Source organism: Oncorhynchus mykiss, chromosome 22 (assembly GCF_057628025.1).
Source record: "Oncorhynchus mykiss isolate SJ-2025 chromosome 22, ASM5762802v1, whole genome shotgun sequence".
NCBI lineage: Eukaryota > Metazoa > Chordata > Actinopteri > Salmoniformes > Salmonidae > Oncorhynchus > Oncorhynchus mykiss.
The window spans coordinates 37,322,123-37,347,638 of NC_143043.1; the positions used below are offsets into that span (position 1 = coordinate 37,322,123).

At 40.2% G+C, this 25,516-nt stretch overlaps 1 protein-coding gene across 2 annotated transcripts in view; it reads left to right on the forward strand.

The window, feature by feature from the left end:
* Positions 1 to 21,701: 21,701 nt before the first annotated feature.
* Positions 21,702 to 25,516, forward strand: part of LOC110501765 (CWC22 spliceosome associated protein) — a 50,225-nt gene continuing 46,410 nt past the window's right edge. For both annotated transcript variants that reach the window (XM_021579540.3, XM_021579541.3), the window contains exons 1-2: positions 21,702 to 21,806; positions 23,257 to 23,371. In XM_021579540.3, coding sequence (XP_021435215.2) covers positions 21,744 to 21,806; positions 23,257 to 23,371 — 178 coding nt within the window. In that variant the 5' untranslated portion in view covers positions 21,702 to 21,743. The remainder of the gene's footprint in view (positions 21,807 to 23,256; positions 23,372 to 25,516) is intronic.

Below are 25,516 nucleotides of genomic sequence, written 5' to 3' on the forward strand. Positions count from 1 at the left end.
GATGTAATCTACACCTCCATTAGGAACACTGGAACATGATGTAATCTACACCTCCATTAGGAACACTGGAACATGATGTAATCTACACCTCCATTAGGAACACTGGAACATGATATGTAATCTACACCTCCATTAGGAACACTGGAACATGAGATGTAATCTACACCTCCATTAGGAACACTGGAACATGATGTAATCTACACCTCCATTAGGAGCACTGGAACATGAGATGTAATCTACACCTCCATTAGGAACACTGGAACATGATGTAATCTACACCTCCATTAGGAACACTGGAACATGAGATGTAATCTACACCTCCATTAGGAACACAGGAACATGATGTAATCTACAACTCCATTAGGAACACTGGAACATGAGATGTCATCTACACCTCCATTAGGAACACTGGAACATGAGATGTAATCTACAACTCCATTAGGAACACAGGAACATGAGATGTAATCTACAACTCCATTAGGAACACAGGAACATGATGTAATCTACACCTCCATTAGGAACATGATGTAACCTACACCTCCATTAGGAACACTGGAACATGAGATGTAATCTACACCTCCATTAGGAACACTGGAACATGATGTAATCTACAACTCCATTAGGAACACTTGAACATGTTGTAATCTACACCTCCATTAGGAACACTGGAACATGAGATGTAATCTATACCTCCATTAGGAACACAGGAACATGATGTAATCTACACCTCCATTAGGAACACTGGAACATGAGATGTAATCTACACCTCCATTAGGAACACTGGAACATGATGTAATCTACACCTCCATTAGGAACACTGGAACATGATGTAATCTACACCTCCATTAGGAAAACTGGAACATGATATGTAATCTACACCTCCATTAGGAACACTGGAACATGAGATGTAATCTACACCTCCATTAGGAACACTGGAACATGATGTAATCTACACCTCCATTAGGAGCACTGGAACATGATGTAATCTACACCTCCATTAGGAACACTGGAACATGAGATGTAATCTATACCTCCATTAGGAACACAGGAACATGATGTAATCTACACCTCCATTAGGAACACTGGAACATGAGATGTAATCTACACCTCCATTAGGAACACAGGAACATGATGTAATTTACACCTCCATTAGGAACACTGGAACATTATGTAATCTACACCTCCATTAGGAACACTGGAAAATGAGATGTAATCTACACCTCCATTAGGAACACAGGAACATGATGTAATCTACACCTCCATTAGGAACACTGGAACATTATGTAATCTACACCTCCATTAGGAACACAGGAACATGATGTAATCTACACCTCCATTAGGAACACTGTAACATGAGATGTAATCTATACCTCCATTAGGAACACTGGAACATGAGATGTAATCTACACCTCCATTAGGAACACTGGAACATGATGTAATCTACACCTCCATTAGGAACACTGGAACACGATGTAATCTATACCTCCATTAGGAACACTGGAACATGAGATGTAATCTACACCTCCATTAGGAACACTGGAACATGATGTAATCTACACCTCCATTAGGAACACTGGAACATGATGTAATCTACACCTCCATTATGAACATGATGTAATCTACACCTCCATTAGGAACATGATGTAATCTACACCTCCATTAGGAACACTGGAACATGAGATGTAATCTACACCTCCATTAGGAACACTGGAACATGATGTAATCTACACCTCCATTAGGAACACTGGAACATGATGTAATCTACACCTCCATTAGGAACACTGGAACATGAGATGTAATCTACACCTCCATTAGGAACACTGGAACATGAGATGTAATCTACACCTCCATTAGGAACACTGGAACATGATGTAATCTACACCTCCATTAGGAGCACTGGAACATGATGTAATCTACACCTCCATTAGGAACACTGGAACATGATGTAATCTACACCTCCATTAGGAACACTGGAACATGAGATGTAATCTACACCTCCATTAGGAACACAGGAACATTATGTAATCTACACCTCCATTAGGAACACTGGAACATGAGATGTAATCTACACCTACATTAGGAAAACAGGGACATGATGTAATCGACACCTCCATTGGGAACACTGGAACATGAGATGTAATCTACACCTCCATTAGGAACACAGGATCATGATGTAATCTACACCTCCATTCGGAACACAGGAACATGATGTAATCTACACCTCCATTAGGAACACTGGAAAATTAGATGTAATCTACACCTCCATTAGGAACACTGGAACATGAGATGGAATCTACAACTCCATTAGGAACACAGGAACATGATGTAATCTACACCTCCATTAGGAACACTGGAACATTAGATGTAATCTATACCTCCATTAGGAACACTGGAACATGAGATGTAATCTACAACTCCATTAGGAACACTGGAACATGAGATGTAATCTACACCTCCATTAGGGACACTGGAACATGATGTAATCTACACCTCCATTAGGAACACTGGAACATGAGATGTAATCTACACCTCCATTAGGAACACTGGAGCATGAGATGTAATCTACACCTCCATTTGGAACACTGGAACATGATGTAATCTACACCTCCATTAGGAGCACTGGAACATTATGTAATCTACACCTCCATTAGGAACACTGGAACATGATGTAATCTACACCTCCATTAGGAACACTGGAACATGAGATGTAATCTACACCTCCATTAGGAACACAGGAACATTAGATGTAATCTACACCTCCATTAGGAACACTGGAACATGAGATGTAATCTACAACTCCATTAGGAACACAGGAACATGATGTAATATACACCTCCATTAGGAACACTGGAACATTAGATGTAATCTATACCTCCATTAGGAACACTGGAACATGAGATGTAATCTACAACTCCATTAGGAACACTGGAACATGAGATGTAATCTACACCTCCATTAGGAACACTGGAACATGATGTAATCTACACCTCCATTAGGAACACTGGAACATGAGATGTAATCTACACCTCCATTAGGAACACTGGAACATGAGATGTAATCTACACCTCCATTAGAAACACTGGAACATGATGTAATCTACACCTCCATTAGGAGCACTGGAACATGATGTAATCTACACCTCCATTAGGAACACTGGAACATGATGTAATCTACACCTCCATTAGGAACACTGGAACATGAGATGTAATCTACACCTCCATTAGGAACACAGGAACATTAGATGTAATCTACACCTCCATTAGGAACACTGGAACATTATGTAATCTACACCTCCATTAGGAACACTTGAACATGATGTAATCTACACCTCCATTAGGAACACAGGAACATGATGTAATCGACACCTCCATTGGGAACACTGGAACATGAGATGTAATCTACACCTCCATTAGGAACACAGGAACATGATGTAATCTACACCTCCATTAGGAACACAGGAACATGATGTAATCTACACCTCCATTAGGAACACTGGAACATGAGATGTAATCTACAACTCCATTAGGAACACAGGAACATGATGTAATCTACACCTCCATTAGGAACACTGGAACATAAGATGTAATCTATACCTCCATTAGGAACACTGGAACATGAGATGTAATCTACAACTCCATTAGGAACACTGGAACATGAGATGTAATCTACACCTCCATTAGGAACACTGGAACATGAGATGTAATCTACACCTCCATTAGGAACACTGGAACATGAGATGTAATCTACAACTCCATTGGGAACACTGGAACATGAGATGTAATCTACACCTCCATTAGGAACACTGGAACATGAGATGTAATCTACAACTCCATTAGGAACACAGGAACATGATGTAATCTACACCTCCATTAGGAACACTGGAACATGAGATGTAATCTATACCTCCATTAGGAACACAGGAACATGATGTAATCTACACCTCCATTAGGAACACTGGAACATTAGATGTAATCTACACCTCCATTAGGAACACAGGAACATGATGTAATCTACACCTGCATTAGGAGCACTGGAACATGATGTAATCTACACCTCCATTAGGAACACTGGAACATGATGTAATCTACACCTCCATTAGGAACACTGGAACATGAGATGTAATCTACACCTCCATTAGGAACACAGGAACATTAGATGTAATCTACACCTCCATTAGGAACACTGGAACATGAGATGTAATCTACAACTCCATTAGGAACACAGGAACATGATGTAATCTACACCTCCATTAGGAACACTGGAACATGAGATGTAATCTACACCTCCATTAGGAACACAGGATCATGATGTAATCTACACCTCCATTAGGAACACAGGAACATGATGTAATCTACACCTCCATTAGGAACACTGGAACATTATGTAATCTACACCTCCATTAGGAACACTTGAACATGATGTAATCTACACCTCCATTAGGAACACTGGAAAATGAGATGTAATCTACACCTCCATTAGGAACACTGGAACATGAGATGTAATCTACACCTCCATTAGGAAAACAGGAACATGATGTAATTTACACCTCCATTAGGAACACTGGAACATGAGATGTAATCTATACCTCCATTAGGAACACAGGAACATTATGTAATCTACACCTCCATTAGGAACACTTGAACATGATGTAATCTACACCTCCATTAGGAACACTGGAAAATGAGATGTAATCTACACCTCCATTAGGAACACTGGAACATGAGATGTAATCTACAACTCCATTAGGAACACAGGAACATGATGTAATTTACACCTCCATTAGGAACACTGGAACATGAGATGTAATCTATACCTCCATTAGGAACACAGGAACATGATGTAATCTACACCTCCATTAGGAACACTGGAACATTAGATGTAATCTATACCTCCATTAGGAACACTGGAACATGAGATGTAATCTACAACTCCATTAGGAACACTGGAACATGAGATGTAATCTACACCTCCATTAGGAACACTGGAACATGAGATGTAATCTACACCTCCATTAGGAACACTGGAACATGATGTAATCTACATCTCCATTAGGAACACTGGAACATGATGTAACCTACACCTCCATTGGGAACACTGGAACATGAGATGTAATCTACACCTCCATTAGGAACACTGGAACATGAGATGTAATCTACAACTCCATTAGGAACACAGGAACATGATGTAATCTACACCTCCATTAGGAACACTGGAACATGAGATGTAATCTACAACTCCATTAGGAACACTGGATCATGAGATGTAATCTACACCTCCATTAGGAACACTGGAACATGAGATGTAATCTACACCTCCATTAGGAACACTGGAACATGATGTAATCTACATCTCCATTAGGAACACTGGAACATGATGTAACCTACACCTCCATTGGGAACACTGGAACATGAGATGTAATCTACACCTCCATTAGGAACACTGGAACATGAGATGTAATCTACAACTCCATTAGGAACACAGGAACATGATGTAATCTACACCTCCATTAGGAACACTGGAACATGAGATGTAATCTATACCTCCATTAGGAACACAGGAACATGATGTAATCTACACCTCCATTAGGAACACTGGAACATGAGATGTAATCTACACCTCCATTAGGAACACTGGAACATGAGATGTAATCTACACCTCCATTAGGAACACAGGATCATGATGTAATCTATACCTCCATTAGGAACACAGGAACATGATGTAATCTACACCTCCATTAGGAACACTGGAACATGAGATGTAATCTACACCTCCATTAGGAACACTGGAACATGAGATGTAATCTACACCTCCATTAGGAACACAGGAACATGATGTAATCTACACCTGCATTAGGAGCACTGGAACATGATGTAATCTACACCTCCATTAGGAACACTGGAACATGATGTAATCTACACCTCCATTAGGAACACTGGAACATGAGATGTAATCTACACCTCCATTAGGAACACAGGAACATTAGATGTAATCTACACCTCCATTAGGAACACTGGAACATGAGATGTAATCTACAACTCCATTAGGAACACAGGAACATGATGTAATCTACACCTCCATTAGGAACACTGGAACATGAGATGTAATCTACACCTCCATTAGGAAAACAGGAACATGATGTAATCGACACCTCCATTGGGAACACTGGAACATGAGATGTAATCTACACCTCCATTAGGAACACAGGATCATGATGTAATCTACACGTCCATTAGGAACACAGGAACATGATGTAATCTACACCTCCATTAGGAACACTTGAAAATTAGATGTAATCTACACCTCCATTAGGAACACTGGAACATGAGATGTAATCTACAACTCCATTAGGAACACAGGAACATGATGTAATCTACACCTCCATTAGGAACACTGGAACATTAGATGTAATCTATACCTCCATTAGGAACACTGGAACATGAGATGTAATCTACAACTCCATTAGGAACACTGGAACATGAGATGTAATCTACACCTCCATTAGGAACACTGGAACATGAGATGTAATCTACACCTCCATTAGGAACACTGGAACATGATGTAATCTACATCTCCATTAGGAACACTGGAACATGATGTAACCTACACCTCCATTGGGAACACTGGAACATGAGATGTAATCTACACCTCCATTAGGAACACTAGAACATGAGATGTAATCTACACCTCCATTAGGAACACTGGAACATGAGATGTAATCTATACCTCCATTAGGAACACAGGAACATGATGTAATCTACACCTCCATTAGGAACACAGGAACATTATGTAATCTACACCTCCATTAGGAACACTGGAACATGAGATGTAATCTACACCTACATTAGGAAAACAGGGACATGATGTAATCGACACCTCCATTGGGAACACTGGAACATGAGATGTAATCTACACCTCCATTAGGAACACAGGATCATGATGTAATCTACACCTCCATTAGGAACACAGGAACATGATGTAATCTACACCTCCATTAGGAACACTGGAAAATTAGATGTAATCTACACCTCCATTAGGAACACTGGAACATGAGATGGAATCTACAACTCCATTAGGAACACAGGAACATGATGTAATCTACACCTCCATTAGGAACACTGGAACATTAGATGTAATCTATACCTCCATTAGGAACACTGGAACATGAGATGTAATCTACAACTCCATTAGGAACACTGGAACATGAGATGTAATCTACACCTCCATTAGGGACACTGGAACATGATGTAATCTACACCTCCATTAGGAACACTGGAACATGAGATGTAATCTACACCTCCATTAGGAACACTGGAGCATGAGATGTAATCTACACCTCCATTTGGAACACTGGAACATGATGTAATCTACACCTCCATTAGGAGCACTGGAACATTATGTAATCTACACCTCCATTAGGAACACTGGAACATGATGTAATCTACACCTCCATTAGGAACACTGGAACATGAGATGTAATCTACACCTCCATTAGGAACACAGGAACATTAGATGTAATCTACACCTCCATTAGGAACACTGGAACATGAGATGTAATCTACAACTCCATTAGGAACACAGGAACATGATGTAATATACACCTCCATTAGGAACACTGGAACATTAGATGTAATCTATACCTCCATTAGGAACACTGGAACATGAGATGTAATCTACAACTCCATTAGGAACACTGGAACATGAGATGTAATCTACACCTCCATTAGGAACACTGGAACATGATGTAATCTACACCTCCATTAGGAACACTGGAACATGAGATGTAATCTACACCTCCATTAGGAACACTGGAACATGAGATGTAATCTACACCTCCATTAGAAACACTGGAACATGATGTAATCTACACCTCCATTAGGAGCACTGGAACATGATGTAATCTACACCTCCATTAGGAACACTGGAACATGATGTAATCTACACCTCCATTAGGAACACTGGAACATGAGATGTAATCTACACCTCCATTAGGAACACAGGAACATTAGATGTAATCTACACCTCCATTAGGAACACTGGAACATTATGTAATCTACACCTCCATTAGGAACACTTGAACATGATGTAATCTACACCTCCATTAGGAACACAGGAACATGATGTAATCGACACCTCCATTGGGAACACTGGAACATGAGATGTAATCTACACCTCCATTAGGAACACAGGAACATGATGTAATCTACACCTCCATTAGGAACACAGGAACATGATGTAATCTACACCTCCATTAGGAACACTGGAACATGAGATGTAATCTACAACTCCATTAGGAACACAGGAACATGATGTAATCTACACCTCCATTAGGAACACTGGAACATAAGATGTAATCTATACCTCCATTAGGAACACTGGAACATGAGATGTAATCTACAACTCCATTAGGAACACTGGAACATGAGATGTAATCTACACCTCCATTAGGAACACTGGAACATGAGATGTAATCTACACCTCCATTAGGAACACTGGAACATGAGATGTAATCTACAACTCCATTGGGAACACTGGAACATGAGATGTAATCTACACCTCCATTAGGAACACTGGAACATGAGATGTAATCTACAACTCCATTAGGAACACAGGAACATGATGTAATCTACACCTCCATTAGGAACACTGGAACATGAGATGTAATCTATACCTCCATTAGGAACACAGGAACATGATGTAATCTACACCTCCATTAGGAACACTGGAACATTAGATGTAATCTACACCTCCATTAGGAACACAGGAACATGATGTAATCTACACCTGCATTAGGAGCACTGGAACATGATGTAATCTACACCTCCATTAGGAACACTGGAACATGATGTAATCTACACCTCCATTAGGAACACTGGAACATGAGATGTAATCTACACCTCCATTAGGAACACAGGAACATTAGATGTAATCTACACCTCCATTAGGAACACTGGAACATGAGATGTAATCTACAACTCCATTAGGAACACAGGAACATGATGTAATCTACACCTCCATTAGGAACACTGGAACATGAGATGTAATCTACACCTCCATTAGGAACACAGGATCATGATGTAATCTACACCTCCATTAGGAACACAGGAACATGATGTAATCTACACCTCCATTAGGAACACTGGAACATTATGTAATCTACACCTCCATTAGGAACACTTGAACATGATGTAATCTACACCTCCATTAGGAACACTGGAAAATGAGATGTAATCTACACCTCCATTAGGAACACTGGAACATGAGATGTAATCTACACCTCCATTAGGAAAACAGGAACATTATGTAATTTACACCTCCATTAGGAACACTGGAACATGAGATGTAATCTATACCTCCATTAGGAACACAGGAACATTATGTAATCTACACCTCCATTAGGAACACTTGAACATGATGTAATCTACACCTCCATTAGGAACACTGGAAAATGAGATGTAATCTACACCTCCATTAGGAACACTGGAACATGAGATGTAATCTACAACTCCATTAGGAACACAGGAACATGATGTAATTTACACCTCCATTAGGAACACTGGAACATGAGATGTAATCTATACCTCCATTAGGAACACAGGAACATGATGTAATCTACACCTCCATTAGGAACACTGGAACATTAGATGTAATCTATACCTCCATTAGGAACACTGGAACATGAGATGTAATCTACAACTCCATTAGGAACACTGGAACATGAGATGTAATCTACACCTCCATTAGGAACACTGGAACATGAGATGTAATCTACACCTCCATTAGGAACACTGGAACATGATGTAATCTACATCTCCATTAGGAACACTGGAACATGATGTAACCTACACCTCCATTGGGAACACTGGAACATGAGATGTAATCTACACCTCCATTAGGAACACTGGAACATGAGATGTAATCTACAACTCCATTAGGAACACAGGAACATGATGTAATCTACACCTCCATTAGGAACACTGGAACATGAGATGTAATCTACAACTCCATTAGGAACACTGGATCATGAGATGTAATCTACACCTCCATTAGGAACACTGGAACATGAGATGTAATCTACACCTCCATTAGGAACACTGGAACATGATGTAATCTACATCTCCATTAGGAACACTGGAACATGATGTAACCTACACCTCCATTGGGAACACTGGAACATGAGATGTAATCTACACCTCCATTAGGAACACTGGAACATGAGATGTAATCTACAACTCCATTAGGAACACAGGAACATGATGTAATCTACACCTCCATTAGGAACACTGGAACATGAGATGTAATCTATACCTCCATTAGGAACACAGGAACATGATGTAATCTACACCTCCATTAGGAACACTGGAACATGAGATGTAATCTACACCTCCATTAGGAACACTGGAACATGAGATGTAATCTACACCTCCATTAGGAACACAGGATCATGATGTAATCTATACCTCCATTAGGAACACAGGAACATGATGTAATCTACACCTCCATTAGGAACACTGGAACATGAGATGTAATCTACACCTCCATTAGGAACACTGGAACATGAGATGTAATCTACACCTCCATTAGGAACACAGGAACATGATGTAATCTACACCTGCATTAGGAGCACTGGAACATGATGTAATCTACACCTCCATTAGGAACACTGGAACATGATGTAATCTACACCTCCATTAGGAACACTGGAACATGAGATGTAATCTACACCTCCATTAGGAACACAGGAACATTAGATGTAATCTACACCTCCATTAGGAACACTGGAACATGAGATGTAATCTACACCTCCATTAGGAACACTGGAACATGAGATGTAATCTACACCTCCATTAGGAACACTGGAACATGATGTAATCTACATCTCCATTAGGAACACTGGAACATGATGTAACCTACACCTCCATTGGGAACACTGGAACATGAGATGTAATCTACACCTCCATTAGGAACACTGGAACATGAGATGTAATCTACAACTCCATTAGGAACACAGGAACATGATGTAATCTACACCTCCATTAGGAACACTGGAACATGAGATGTAATCTACAACTCCATTAGGAACACTGGATCATGAGATGTAATCTACACCTCCATTAGGAACACTGGAACATGAGATGTAATCTACACCTCCATTAGGAACACTGGAACATGATGTAATCTACATCTCCATTAGGAACACTGGAACATGATGTAACCTACACCTCCATTGGGAACACTGGAACATGAGATGTAATCTACACCTCCATTAGGAACACTGGAACATGAGATGTAATCTACAACTCCATTAGGAACACAGGAACATGATGTAATCTACACCTCCATTAGGAACACTGGAACATGAGATGTAATCTATACCTCCATTAGGAACACAGGAACATGATGTAATCTACACCTCCATTAGGAACACTGGAACATGAGATGTAATCTACACCTCCATTAGGAACACTGGAACATGAGATGTAATCTACACCTCCATTAGGAACACAGGATCATGATGTAATCTATACCTCCATTAGGAACACAGGAACATGATGTAATCTACACCTCCATTAGGAACACTGGAACATGAGATGTAATCTACACCTCCATTAGGAACACTGGAACATGAGATGTAATCTACACCTCCATTAGGAACACAGGAACATGATGTAATCTACACCTGCATTAGGAGCACTGGAACATGATGTAATCTACACCTCCATTAGGAACACTGGAACATGATGTAATCTACACCTCCATTAGGAACACTGGAACATGAGATGTAATCTACACCTCCATTAGGAACACAGGAACATTAGATGTAATCTACACCTCCATTAGGAACACTGGAACATGAGATGTAATCTACAACTCCATTAGGAACACAGGAACATGATGTAATCTACACCTCCATTAGGAACACTGGAACATGAGATGTAATCTACACCTCCATTAGGAAAACAGGAACATGATGTAATCGACACCTCCATTGGGAACACTGGAACATGAGATGTAATCTACACCTCCATTAGGAACACAGGATCATGATGTAATCTACACCTCCATTAGGAACACAGGAACATGATGTAATCTACACCTCCATTAGGAACACTTGAAAATTAGATGTAATCTACACCTCCATTAGGAACACTGGAACATGAGATGTAATCTACAACTCCATTAGGAACACAGGAACATGATGTAATCTACACCTCCATTAGGAACACTGGAACATTAGATGTAATCTATACCTCCATTAGGAACACTGGAACATGAGATGTAATCTACAACTCCATTAGGAACACTGGAACATGAGATGTAATCTACACCTCCATTAGGAACACTGGAACATGAGATGTAATCTACACCTCCATTAGGAACACTGGAACATGATGTAATCTACATCTCCATTAGGAACACTGGAACATGATGTAACCTACACCTCCATTGGGAACACTGGAACATGAGATGTAATCTACACCTCCATTAGGAACACTAGAACATGAGATGTAATCTACAACTCCATTAGGAACACAGGAACATGATGTAATCTACACCTCCATTAGGAACACTGGAACATGAGATGTAATCTATACCTCCATTAGGAACACAGGAACATGATGTAATCTACACCTCCATTAGGAACACTGGAACATTAGATGTAATCTATACCTCCATTAGGAACACTGGAACATGAGATGTAATCTACAACTCCATTAGGAACACTGGAACATGAGATGTAATCTACACCTCCATTAGGAACACTGGAACATGAGATGTAATCTACACCTCCATTAGGAACACTGGAACATGATGTAATCTACATCTCCATTAGGAACACTGGAACATGATGTAACCTACACCTCCATTGGGAACACTGGAACATGAGATGTAATCTACACCTCCATTAGGAACACTGGAACATGAGATGTAATCTACACCTCCATTAGGAACACAGGAACATGATGTAATCTACACCTGCATTAGGAGCACTGGAACATGATGTAATCTACACCTCCATTTGGAACACTGGAACATGATGTAATCTACACCTCCATTAGGAACACTGGAACATTAGATGTAATCTACACCTCCATTAGGAACACAGGATCATGATGTAATCTATACCTCCATTAGGAACACAGGAACATGATGTAATCTACACCTCCATTAGGAACACTGGAACATGAGATGTAATCTACACCTCCATTAGGAACACTGGAACATGAGATGTAATCTACACCTCCATTAGGAACACAGGATCATGATGTAATCTATACCTCCATTAGGAACACAGGAACATGATGTAATCTACACCTCCATTAGGAACACTGGAACATGAGATGTAATCTACACCTCCATTAGGAACACTGGAACATGAGATGTAATCTACACCTCCATTAGGAACACAGGAACATTAGATGTAATCTACACCTCCATTAGGAACACTGGAACATGAGATGTAATCTACAACTCCATTAGGAACACAGGAACATGAATTAATCTACACCTCCATTAGGAACACTGGAACATGAGATGTAATCTACACCTCCATTAGGAACACAGGATCATGATGTAATCTACACCTCCATTAGGAACACAGGAACATGATGTAATCTACACCTCCATTAGGAACACTGGAACATTATGTAATCTACACCTCCATTAGGAACACTTGAACATGATGTAATCTACACCTCCATTAGGAACACAGGAACATGATGTAATCGACACCTCCATTGGGAACACTGGAACATGAGATGTAATCTACACCTCCATTAGGAACACAGGAACATGATGTAATCTACACCTCCATTAGGAACACAGGAACATGATGTAACCTACACCTCCATTAGGAACACTGGAACATGAGATGTAATCTACACCTCCATTAGGAACACTGAAACATGAGATGTAATCTACAACTCCATTAGGAACACAGGATCATGATGTAATCTATACCTCCATTAGGAACACAGGAACATGATGTAATCTACACCTCCATTAGGAACACTGGAACATGAGATGTAATCTACACCTCCATAAGGAACACTTGAACATGATGTAATCTACACCTCCATTAGGAACACTGGAAAATTAGATGTAATCTACACCTCCATTAGGAACACTGGAACATGATGTAATCTACACCTCCATTAGGAACACTGGAACATGAGATGTAATCTACACCTCCATTAGGAACACAGGAACATTAGATGTAATCTACACCTCCATTAGGAACACTGGAACATGAGATGTAATCTACACCTCCATTAGGAACACAGGAACATGAGATGTAATCTACACCTCCATTAGGAACACAGGAACATTAGATGTAATCTACACCTCCATTAGGAACACTTGAACATGAGATGTAATCTACACCTCCATTAGGAACACAGGATCATGATGTAATCTATACCTCCATTAGGAACACAGGAACATGATGTAATCTACACCTCCATTAGGAACACTGGAACATGAGATGTAATCTACACCTCCATTAGGAACACTGGAACATGAGATGTAATCTACACCTCCATTAGGAACACAGGAACATTATGTAATCTACACCTGCATTAGGAGCACTGGAACATGATTTAATCTACACCTCCATTAGGAACACTGGAACATGATGTAATCTACACCTCCATTAGGAACACTGGAACATGAGATGTAATCTACACCTCCATTAGGAACACAGGAACATTAGATGTAATCTACACCTCCATTAGGAACACTGGAACATGAGATGTAATCTACAACTCCATTAGGAACACAGGAACATGATGTAATCTACACCTCCATTAGGAACACTGGAACATGAGATGTAATCTACACCTACATTAGGAACACAGGATCATGATGTAATCTACACCTCCATTAGGAACACTGGAACATTATGTAATCTACACCTCCATTAGGAACACTTGAACATGATGTAATCTACACCTCCATTAGGAACACAGGAACATGATGTAATCGACACCTCCATTGGGAACACTGGAACATGAGACGTAATCTACACCTCCATTAGGAACACAGGATCATGATGTAATCTACACCTCCATTAGGAACACAGGAACATGATGTAATCTACACCTCCATTAGGAACACAGGAACATGATGTAATCTACACCTCCATTGGGAACACTGGAACATGAGATGTAATCTACACCTCCATTAGGAACACAGGATCATGATGTAATCTACACCTCCATTAGGAACACAGGAACATGATGTAATCTACACCTCCATTAGGAACACTGGAAAATTAGATGTAATCTACACCTCCATTAGGAACACTGGAACATGAGATGTAATCTACAACTCCATTAGGAACACAGGAACATGATGTAATCTATACCTCCATTAGGAACACTGGAACATGAGATGTAATCTATACCTCCATCAGGAACACTGGAACATGAGATGTAATCTACAACTCCATTAGGAACACAGGAACATGATGTAATCTACACCTCCATTAGGAACACTGGAACATTAGATGTAATCTATACCTCCATTAGGAACACTGGAACATGAGATGTAATCTACAACTCCATTAGGAACACTGGAACATGAGATGTAATCTACACCTCCATTAGGAACACTGGAACATGAGATGTAATCTACACCTCCATTAGGAACACTGGAACATGAGATGTAATCTACACCTCCATTAGGAACACTGGAACATGATGTAATCTACATCTCCATTAGGAACACTGGAACATGATGTAACCTACACCTCCATTAGGAACACTGGACACACAGCCTATACTTTCTCCTTCTGAACTTTTAATGCAAGTGGGGCGGGTGTGGCTTTCTGACAATGATCAAGAGCAGCTGCTCACCGATTTGACAGCGCCAGCGCAGTTACACCTCCAACGCCGCCAAAACATCAGCTATGCGGGTGTCGGCTATCGCCACGCAACACTTGATTTTATTGAATCTAGGCTTTAATCTGTGTCCAGACCACCGGCCCCTTATGTTGAAATTATACAGTTGGCTAGACACATCTTGGTCAACTTGTCATAGTTCAAAACAGTCATTTAAAGAGGTTCTCTATCACATTTATCAAGGGACAATTCAGTCAGTGGGAAATAACCCAGAGAGTATAGGTAGACTGCGTTGGTATGCCATACACACAATTCAATTCATTCAAAAAGGTTACCAAGGTTGGGAAATTGTCAGATCTCATGCTTCTCAAACAAAGCTTTCTCAGATGCAAATCACTGAGCAGCTCCAGTATGACCAGCTCTGAATATGCGATCAGATCCACTGCCTCTCTTCATTGGACTTCTACTACACGCACACATAAACACACACACACACACACACACACACACACACACACACACACACACACACACACACACACACACACACACACTCTCACAATTTTCAGAGGTCACAGTTAGCACCTTCTCTTCATGCATTCAGTTTAAATTGAAATGCTTCTCTTTCGTACAGTAAACAGCAGAGCAGAAACACCTCTCCCTCCAATAGATCTCCAAGCCCCTGAGGAATAGTCTGCCCTGATAGAACCAACAGTCATATTCTGTATTACACCATTGATTTACTTTGCAGGGCTCAACTCTTGTATGCCTGTAGTCTATTGCTCTGTGACACATACACACACTCACTCACACACACACAAGCATTTAAAATCAAATCAAATGTTATTTGTCACATACACGTGTTTAGAAGATGTTAGAAAATGCTAGGCACACTCAGGCACACTCACACACACACATACACACACAGCTGTGTATCTAATGAAGCTGACCAGGTATAAGGCCCATGCTAGGACCAATAATAACACAGCTTTCCCCTCTCGCTAAAATGCCCTGCCTCTGGTCCCCAGATTAGCATGGTGAATTCTCTCTGCAAGAATTGGAACTTGTCCCAAATGGCACCCTATTCCCCATTTAGTGTGAACCAAAATCAGATTTTTTAATTGAGGAAGGGGGATGGAATGAAGTGCATCTTTAAATTACAGTACTTCTATGAATTAACCATTAGAGCAGGGCACTGTGCCGTCTGTTGGAGCTGGGCTATTCATCACCTCCACGAGGAGATCTGAACAGGCAATAGAGACCATGCTGAATAGCCCTATCATGTCTCTTGTTCTATCATGGGGTGGGAAATATGAAGATATGAAGAGATAAAAAAACACAGTTTTACCTTCACTCTTCATATTCAAATGTTCAACAAAACGAATCAAATGTTCAGCACTACACTTTTGGCATTCTGGGAGACATACTGTATGAACATATGAGAGTAAGAGCAAGGAAGGATGGACGGATAGACAGAGACACAGTGCTTGAACATAGTATGATTACTAGCCAGGTCCTCTAATGCTCCCATACACACTCAGCTAAATCAATTGGCTGGAACGGTGTTATTCATTAGTTCCATGACCTTTCAGCCTCTGTCCCCTCAACCAGAGACCAAGGAGGAACTGTCCTGCTGGTGCTTTTGTTTGTGTGTGTGTGTGTGTGTGTGTGTGTGTGTGTGTGTGTGTGTGTGTGTGTGTGTGTGTGTGGACATGTTTAACTATACTTATGGGGACCAGAAGTCTTCAGAAGGATAAAGAACAAGGACAATTGAACAAGTAGGGACATTTTGCCGTTCCCTACAATGAATATTGCTATTTTAGGCTTAGGGGTTAGGTTTAGGTTTATGGTTACAATTAGGGTTAAGGTTAGAATTAAGGTTAGGATTCGTGGTTAGTTTTAGGGGTTTGGGGTTGTGTGAGTGTGTGTGTGTGTGTGTGTGTGTGTGTGTGTGTGCGTCTATATATAGCCTGATCCCCACATGATCATGAGCCAGAGGTTTATTTGGGTATTTACCCTCAAGTGCACTGCATGCCTCACTGAAGCCTACCGGTCGACAGAACACTTCACATGCAAATGTCTTGTTAGTCACTATATTTGCATCAGGAAATTATCTTTCCTTTAGACTAGGGGTGTCAAACTCATTCCACAAAGGGCCGAGTGTCTGCGGGTTTTCGTTTTTTCCTTTCAGTTAAGACCCAGACAACAAGGTGAAGGCAGTTCCTTACTTATAAGTGACCTTAATTCATCAATCAAGTACAAGGGTGGAGCGAGAACCCGCAGACACTCGGCCCTCCATGGATTGAGTTTGACACATTTGCTTTAGATTAATAAAGTAAAGATAGAGACATGCTAGATAATTTGCTGAGCATACCTCGATCGACAGTAGTACACTATAGATGAGTCTCTTTTATGATCGATACTAGTATGTTATCCATTGGCTGCTGGTCTCTTCATTACTCCCAGTCACAGAACATTGATTTTTCCTTTTCTCCACTGTGTATCATCATGGTAAATATTGACACAGAAGTAGATTATTAAATACACTGTAATGAAGCCATCAGATTCAGACTTTAAACACACAGTATGTTTGTCTGAATAAGATCAAATCCGACACATGATGTCACCACTAAGTAATGTAGAATGAACCTGACAGCTATGAAATTTCAAATGACTGAGGACGTTTAGTCTTGATTTATGGCACAGAGATAATGTCAGCGTTTCCCTTTGACCAGAAGATGGCAGTGTTGTATCATCAATGCTTCATGCTTACAGCTCAATGACTAGAATTTTGGACAGGCTTAGTAAAGTGTAGTGCATTGTGTATTACTGTGTATTACATTTTGTCAATTTAATTGCAAAAATATACTTAAGTATCAAAAGTAAAAGTATAAATCATTTGAAATGGCTTATAATAAGAAAACCAGATGGCACAATTTTCTTGTTATTTTTTTATTTACAGTTAGCCAGGGGCACACTACAACACGCAGACATTATTTAGAAACAAAGCATTTGTGTTCAGTCAGTCCACCAGATCAGAGGCAGTAAGGATGACCAGTAGGGATGTTCTCTTGATAAGTGAGGGAATTGGAATGTAAGTGAAGTAAAAGTAGTCAAAAAATATAAATAGTAAAGTACAGATACCTAAATGTACTTTTTTACTTTCTACTTAAGTAGTACATTCAACTATTTTTATTTAAGTACTTTACACCACTGTCTAATCGGGAGTAGGGCCTATTGCCTACAATAGAACATCATGCATTCAAGTGTTTGAACTTCTAACGCGGCTGCATGGGATTTGTCATTTATAAAGTTGCTTGGTTTCATTGCACCCAATGGCAGTGTAGGGCGATAAGGTAGCACAAGGAGCCGCTTGTGTATTTCACAGCTCTTAACGCAGCTCCACTGCCATAACAACCTCTATGCAGGTGTCGGCCAAAGCTCATCTGATTTAATCGAGCCCTAGAACTTTCAGATGGAATTTTTTCCTCTGTTTGCATGGATGTTGTCATATGTTTGGATCCTGTTGTGTCATTCACTCAGAATCAGTCAGTTGCCATACCCACTCATTACCGTGGGACCCTAGAAGCTGTATGTGTGCGTGTAACATTTCACGTCTGTCATTAACAAACATGTTTCTATATTTCAACCAATTCTTTGAATTACTTTTGAAAATATGTGGCTCTCAGTGTATGTCAATATAATTATATTGGGTAATATGCAGTCCACAAGAAATAGATAACTGATCATTTAGAACAACACTTCTATATGTTATGATTATGCTACCATAATTGTTCCATTTCCTCAAGTGATCTTAAAGTCACCAATGTGAAAAGTAACACTTTTGGAGACCATAGTGGTTGTTTAGAAATTGTATTTCTGGCCGAGTGTCCGAGGCCGCTCTTCCCCACAGATAAAAAACAACAACATTTGCATTGTTTTTCAGCTTATCATAAAAAAGTATAATTAATAAACACTTGTATAATGAAGAACCCTACATTTTTCCCTTTTTCTTATTTTCACAATTTTTTTCCAAAATGTGTTCTAATTTTTCTTCTCCCCCTTTCTTCAACTTATTTCCCCCTTATTCCCCACTTAACATACTAGGGGCCTGCTAAAAACAAATGCCTTATACTATAGAGTTACTTATGGCCCTATATAGGGACTACTGTACTTGCACTACTTATGGGTCCTGGTCAAAGGTTTGCAAGCAGACAGACGGTAAAAAGGACAAGAGGAGGGTAGGGTATAGTAGCTCATTGATGAGGCTCCCGAGTGGTCTCAGCAGTATAAGGCACTACATCTCAGTGTTATAGGCATCACTACAAACCCTGGTTTGATTCCAGGCTATATCACAACCGGCTGTGATTGGGAGTCCTATAGGGCGGTGCACAACTAGCCCAGCGCCGGGGTTAGGGTTTGGCCGGGGTAGGCTGTCATTGTAAATAAGAATTTGTTCATAACTGGCTTGCCTAGCTAAATAAATGTTAAATTTTAAAAAATGATATACACTACACCTGCTCATTGAACATCTCATTCCAAAATCATTGGCATTAATATGGAGTTGGTCCCCCCTTTTTTTACTCAATGTAGCATTGGGCTCATACCATCATATCATTGCCTTGGTTCCAAGACACTGTATCTGCGTATTCAAACACCTCTGTGTAAGGGAAGACTGACGCCACAAACGTGTTGTCACTGAAAAATACTGTCGGCTGCAACTTTGTTAAAACTTTTTAAAACAGTCTAAGTGTATATTTAGCATTTGTGAAAATATTTTGATGTGATATGAAAGTAGAGGGCTTTACGTTTCTAAAACCATACCGCAATTGAAAATCGACTTACGTTTAGATTGGCTGTACTTGGCTGTTTTGGCTGCTAGAGCCAATTTACCTCTAAACAGAACATGTAAGGTCCTTGGAATATAAGGAGTAACGTTAGGCTCTTTTAGTCCATTATTGGGCTAGAGTAGGGGTTAAGTTTAGGGCTGAAGGTAGGGACGTCTCAATGATCTCTGATAGCACTAACCGTTTGACCACACATCCCCAAACAATTTGCAAGACAGCATGTTTCTCAAATGGCTCTGAAAAAAATGACCTTCGCAGCAGCAACACAGCACAGCCTGTACACATACACACTTTCATGTACAAAACTTTGTTTTAATCTAAAGAAGAATAAGGGGGTGGTTTTATGTTAATACCATAGAGAATGAAATAAGCCTCTAGTGGCCAAAATACCATTTATCCGATCAAATAACATTTTATTTCACACATGCCCTGAATACAACAGGTGTAGACCATACCGTAAAATGCTTACTTTCAAACCCTTAACCAGTTTTAAGAAAATAGGGTTAAGAAAATATTTTCTAAATAAACTAAAGTAAAAAATAAAATAATTTAAGCATGAGCCATTGAGGGCTTCCGCCACGCTTTTGCCATTTTAAATTAGTCAAAGTAGTCAACTAAGTGGGGATTCCTATGGGTTGTAGCCTCAATGGCATTGACCATGCGGTCGCAGACGCTATAATGGCACAGATATACATATGAGTCCTATTTCTATCTCTATGGTTTATACATTTTACATCACTACTAATTAGGCTGCCCTGGGAAACATGGACAGAAACTATGGTTTCTACTCTGTCACCTGCAGAATGTATCCAATTAAGATCCAGTAATAACGTTTAGTATCTTCAAGAATCGTCATATCTAAGCTAATCATGCAGGGCACGCGTTACATTGTAGTATGCGATGTACATACCGCAAAATACTTTACTGTTTGATTTGTTGTCTTCCAAATAGCACCACACCAGTGAGTCTCTGTGATTTAGCGTCTACGTGTATGTCCGCTCTTTTTGGGTCTTACTGGTATCCGTAGCAATACTTGCGGAAGAGGATAAGGGAGAAAATGGCTACAGAGACAATCGACAACGATGTAGCAGTGGAGCTAAGCCCTAATTCTAGAGAAGAGGTAGCTAAGAAGTTTGTACCCATATATAATAACTCGAACAAAAAAATCCCATAAAGGAATACAATGGTATTAGTTATTAAGTTAGTTCTAAGTTTAAAACATATTTGAAATGCTACTTACAGCGGGCCCTTTCTACTGCCGGCTAGACAGGCTAGTAAAGTTAGCTAGCTTGCTGCACTTCTCACATGGAAGAAAGCGGCACATGTAGGAGAGCGCCTTTGCAGCTAACGCTATAGAGTAGAAACGAAGTGTTCACTGCCGTTTCGATGTATCTAGGTACTAGCTAGTTAACTTCACTGGCAAACGAACTTTGATGTGTGAATGTCGGATCAAATAAAATCGCTAGCATCAGCTATTTGGATAGCTAAAGTCACGTATCAACGTTAGCTGACCAAGTTAGCTAGCTACGCCACATCAAATATGATAACAGAAATTTGGGACGCTGGATTGCAACAGGCTAGCTAACAATATCTATTTAGTCAATATCTTGCTAAACGTGGTCAGTGTTGATAGACAATGTGGCGCTCGCAAATGTGTATTCTGTACACATTGGCAGAGAAACATGGCAGTGTCTACCTCAAATCAAATTGTATTTGTCACATGCGCCGACTACGCAGGTGTAGACTTTACAGTGAAATGCTTACTTACAAGCCCTTAACCAACAATGCAGTTGTAAGAAAATACACAAAAAAAAGAGAAGATTAACAAATAATTAAAGAGCAGCAGTAAATACAGCCTATCTGCTGACTGGCGTCTCATCCATGTAAAACGTTCATAGTCAGATTCCCAGCAGCTTGCTGAAGATGTTTAACCTTAGCTCAAAGTTTGTCCTGGAATCTTGGAGAATAAACAAAACGTGTAATTTCATGAAGCATTTAATTTCTGCAGAGGAAGGCATACAGCAGCTAAGTGTAGCCTCGGGTTGTGGCTTTTAGAACTACCATTTTCTTAACCTCCCTACTGTATCCAGCACCCATGACCTCATAACTAACAACTGCAGCATAATTTGGCTTCCTTCAGGTTTGTTATAACCTGTGCTTGTGTTTTATAGAACCTCTCAACTTCAGCCTCTGATTTCAGTTTCCTTCCAACAGTGGTAGCCAGTGCCCAGTGGCCTATGACATGATCTCAGTAATCATATTGTTGCCTGCTCCTGTGTATTTCATGTCTCTGCCCTAGGAGGTGTTTGTTGTTCACGGAACAGCTTGCATTATTTGTTTCCATGCCCTTTGCTTTCATACACCATAACATCAAGCTTCAGTTCAGATAGCCATCCTTCCAAGTAGGCTAAACCAGTTATGTTTTTCCTAGCCACCGTGCTTCGACACCTGCATTGCTTGCTGTTTGGGGGTTTAGGCTGGGTTTCTGTACAGCACTTTGAGATATCAGCTGATATACGAAGGGCTATATAAATACATTTGATTTGATTTGTCCTTTGTTCCTCCTCCAGCCTCCCAGGACCAGTGGCATGGATCAGCCCCGGAGGAGCAGGAGTAGGAGTGGCAGCAGGAGCCTGTCCGAGGAAGGAGGGAGAGAGAACAATGTGGCACAGCAGAAGAGCAATGGTGAGTGGAAATGACTATTTCCTCAGAAAAAGGCTTTGCCTGCTGAAGATAATTTGCCCTGCTAGATTCACACCTGTAATGGACCTAGATGTTTAGAAAGTTACATTTATTCTAAAATGTACACTACCATTAAAAAGTTTGGGGTCACTTGTGAAGACTTGAGGCATCTGGTTCTCAAACTAGACACTCTAATGTACTTGTCCTCTTGCTCAGTTGTGCACCGGGTCCTCCCACTCCTCTTTCTATTCTGGTTAGAGACCGTTTGTGCTGTTCTGTGAAGGGAGTAGTACACAATGTTGTATGAGATCTTCAGTTTCTTGGTAATTTCAATCATGGAATCGCCTTAAATTCTCAGAACAAGTTTCAGAAGAAAGTCCTTTGTTTCTGACCATTTTGAGCCTGTAATCGAACCCACAAATCCTGATGCTCCAGATACTCAACTAGTATAAAGAAGACCAGTTTGATTGCTTCTTTAATCAGAACAACAGTTTTCAGCTGTGCTAACATAATTGCAAAAAAGGTTTTCTAATGCTCAATTAGCCTTCTTAAATGATAAACTTGGATTAGCTAACACAACGTGCCATTGGAACACAGGAGTGATGATTGCTGATAATGGGCCTCTGTACGTCTATGTAGATACTCCATTAAAATTCTGCCGTTTCCATCTACAATAGTCATTTTCAACATTAACAATGTCTACACTGTATTTCTGATCAATTTGATGTTATTTTAATGGACAAAAAAGGTGCTTTTCTTTCAAAAACAAGGACATTTCAAAGTAATTATGTAGTAACCAAAAAAAAGTGTTAAACAAATCAACATGTATTTTATATTCTTCAAAGTAACCACCCTTTGCCTTGATGACAGCTTTGAATACTCTTGGCATTCTTTCAACCAGCTTCACCTGGAATGCTTTTCCAACAGTCTTGAAGGAGTTCTCACATAAGCTGAGCACTTGTTGGCTGCTTTTCCTTCACTCTGTGGTTCAGCTCATCCCAAACCATCTCAATTGGGTTGAGGTCGGGTGATTGTGGAGGCCAGGTCATCTGATGCAGCACTCCATCACTCTCCTTCATGGTCAAATAGCCCTTACAGAGCCTGGAGGTGTGTTGGGTCTTATTGTCCTGTTGAAAAGCAAATGATAGTCCCATTAAGCGCAAACCCCATGGGATGGCGTATTGCTGCAGAATGCTGTCGTAGCCATGCTGGTTAAGTGTGCCTTGAATTCTAAATAAATCAGTGTTACCAGCAAAGCACCATCACACCACCACCTCCATGCTTCACGGTGGGAACCACACAGTGGTTGGGGCGGCATTGTAGCCTAGTGGTTGGACTAGTAACCGGAAGGTTGCAAGTTGAAATCCCCGAGCTGACAAGGTGCAAATCTGTCATTCTGCTCCTGAACAGGCAGTTAACCCACTGTTCCTAGGCCGTCATTGAAAATAAGAATTTGTTCTTAACTGACTTGCCTAGTTAAATAAAGGTAAAATAAAAAACACATGCAGAGTTCATCCGTTAACCTACTCTGCGTCTCACAAAGCCACGGTGGGTTAGTATCAAAAATCTCACATTTGGATTCATCAGAACAAAGGACGGATTTCTACTGGTCTAATGCTTGTGTTTCTTGGCCCAAGCAAGTCTCTTCTTGTTATTTGTGTCCTTTAGTAGTGGTTTCTTTGCAGCAATTCAACCATGAAGGCCTGATTCACGCAGTCTGCTCTGAACAGTTGATGTTGAGATGTCTGTTTCTTGAACTCTGTGAAGCATTTATTTGGGCTGCAATTTCTGAGGCTTGTAACTCTTATGGCCTTGTCCTCTGCAGCAGAGGTAACTCTGGGTCTTCCTTTCCTGTGGCGGTCCTCATCAGAGACAGTTTCATAGCGCTTGATGGTTTTTGCGACTGCACTTGAAGAAACTTTAAAAGTTCTTGAAATGTTATGCATTGACTGACCTTCATGTCTTAAAGTAAGTATGGACTGTCGTTTCTATTTGCTTATTTGATTTGTTCTTGCCGTAATATGGACTTGGTATTTTACCAAATATCTTCTGTATACCACCCCTACCTTGTCACAACACAACTGATTGGCTCAAACAGTAAGAAGGAAAGAAATTGTACAAATAAACTTTTAACAAGGCACACCTGTT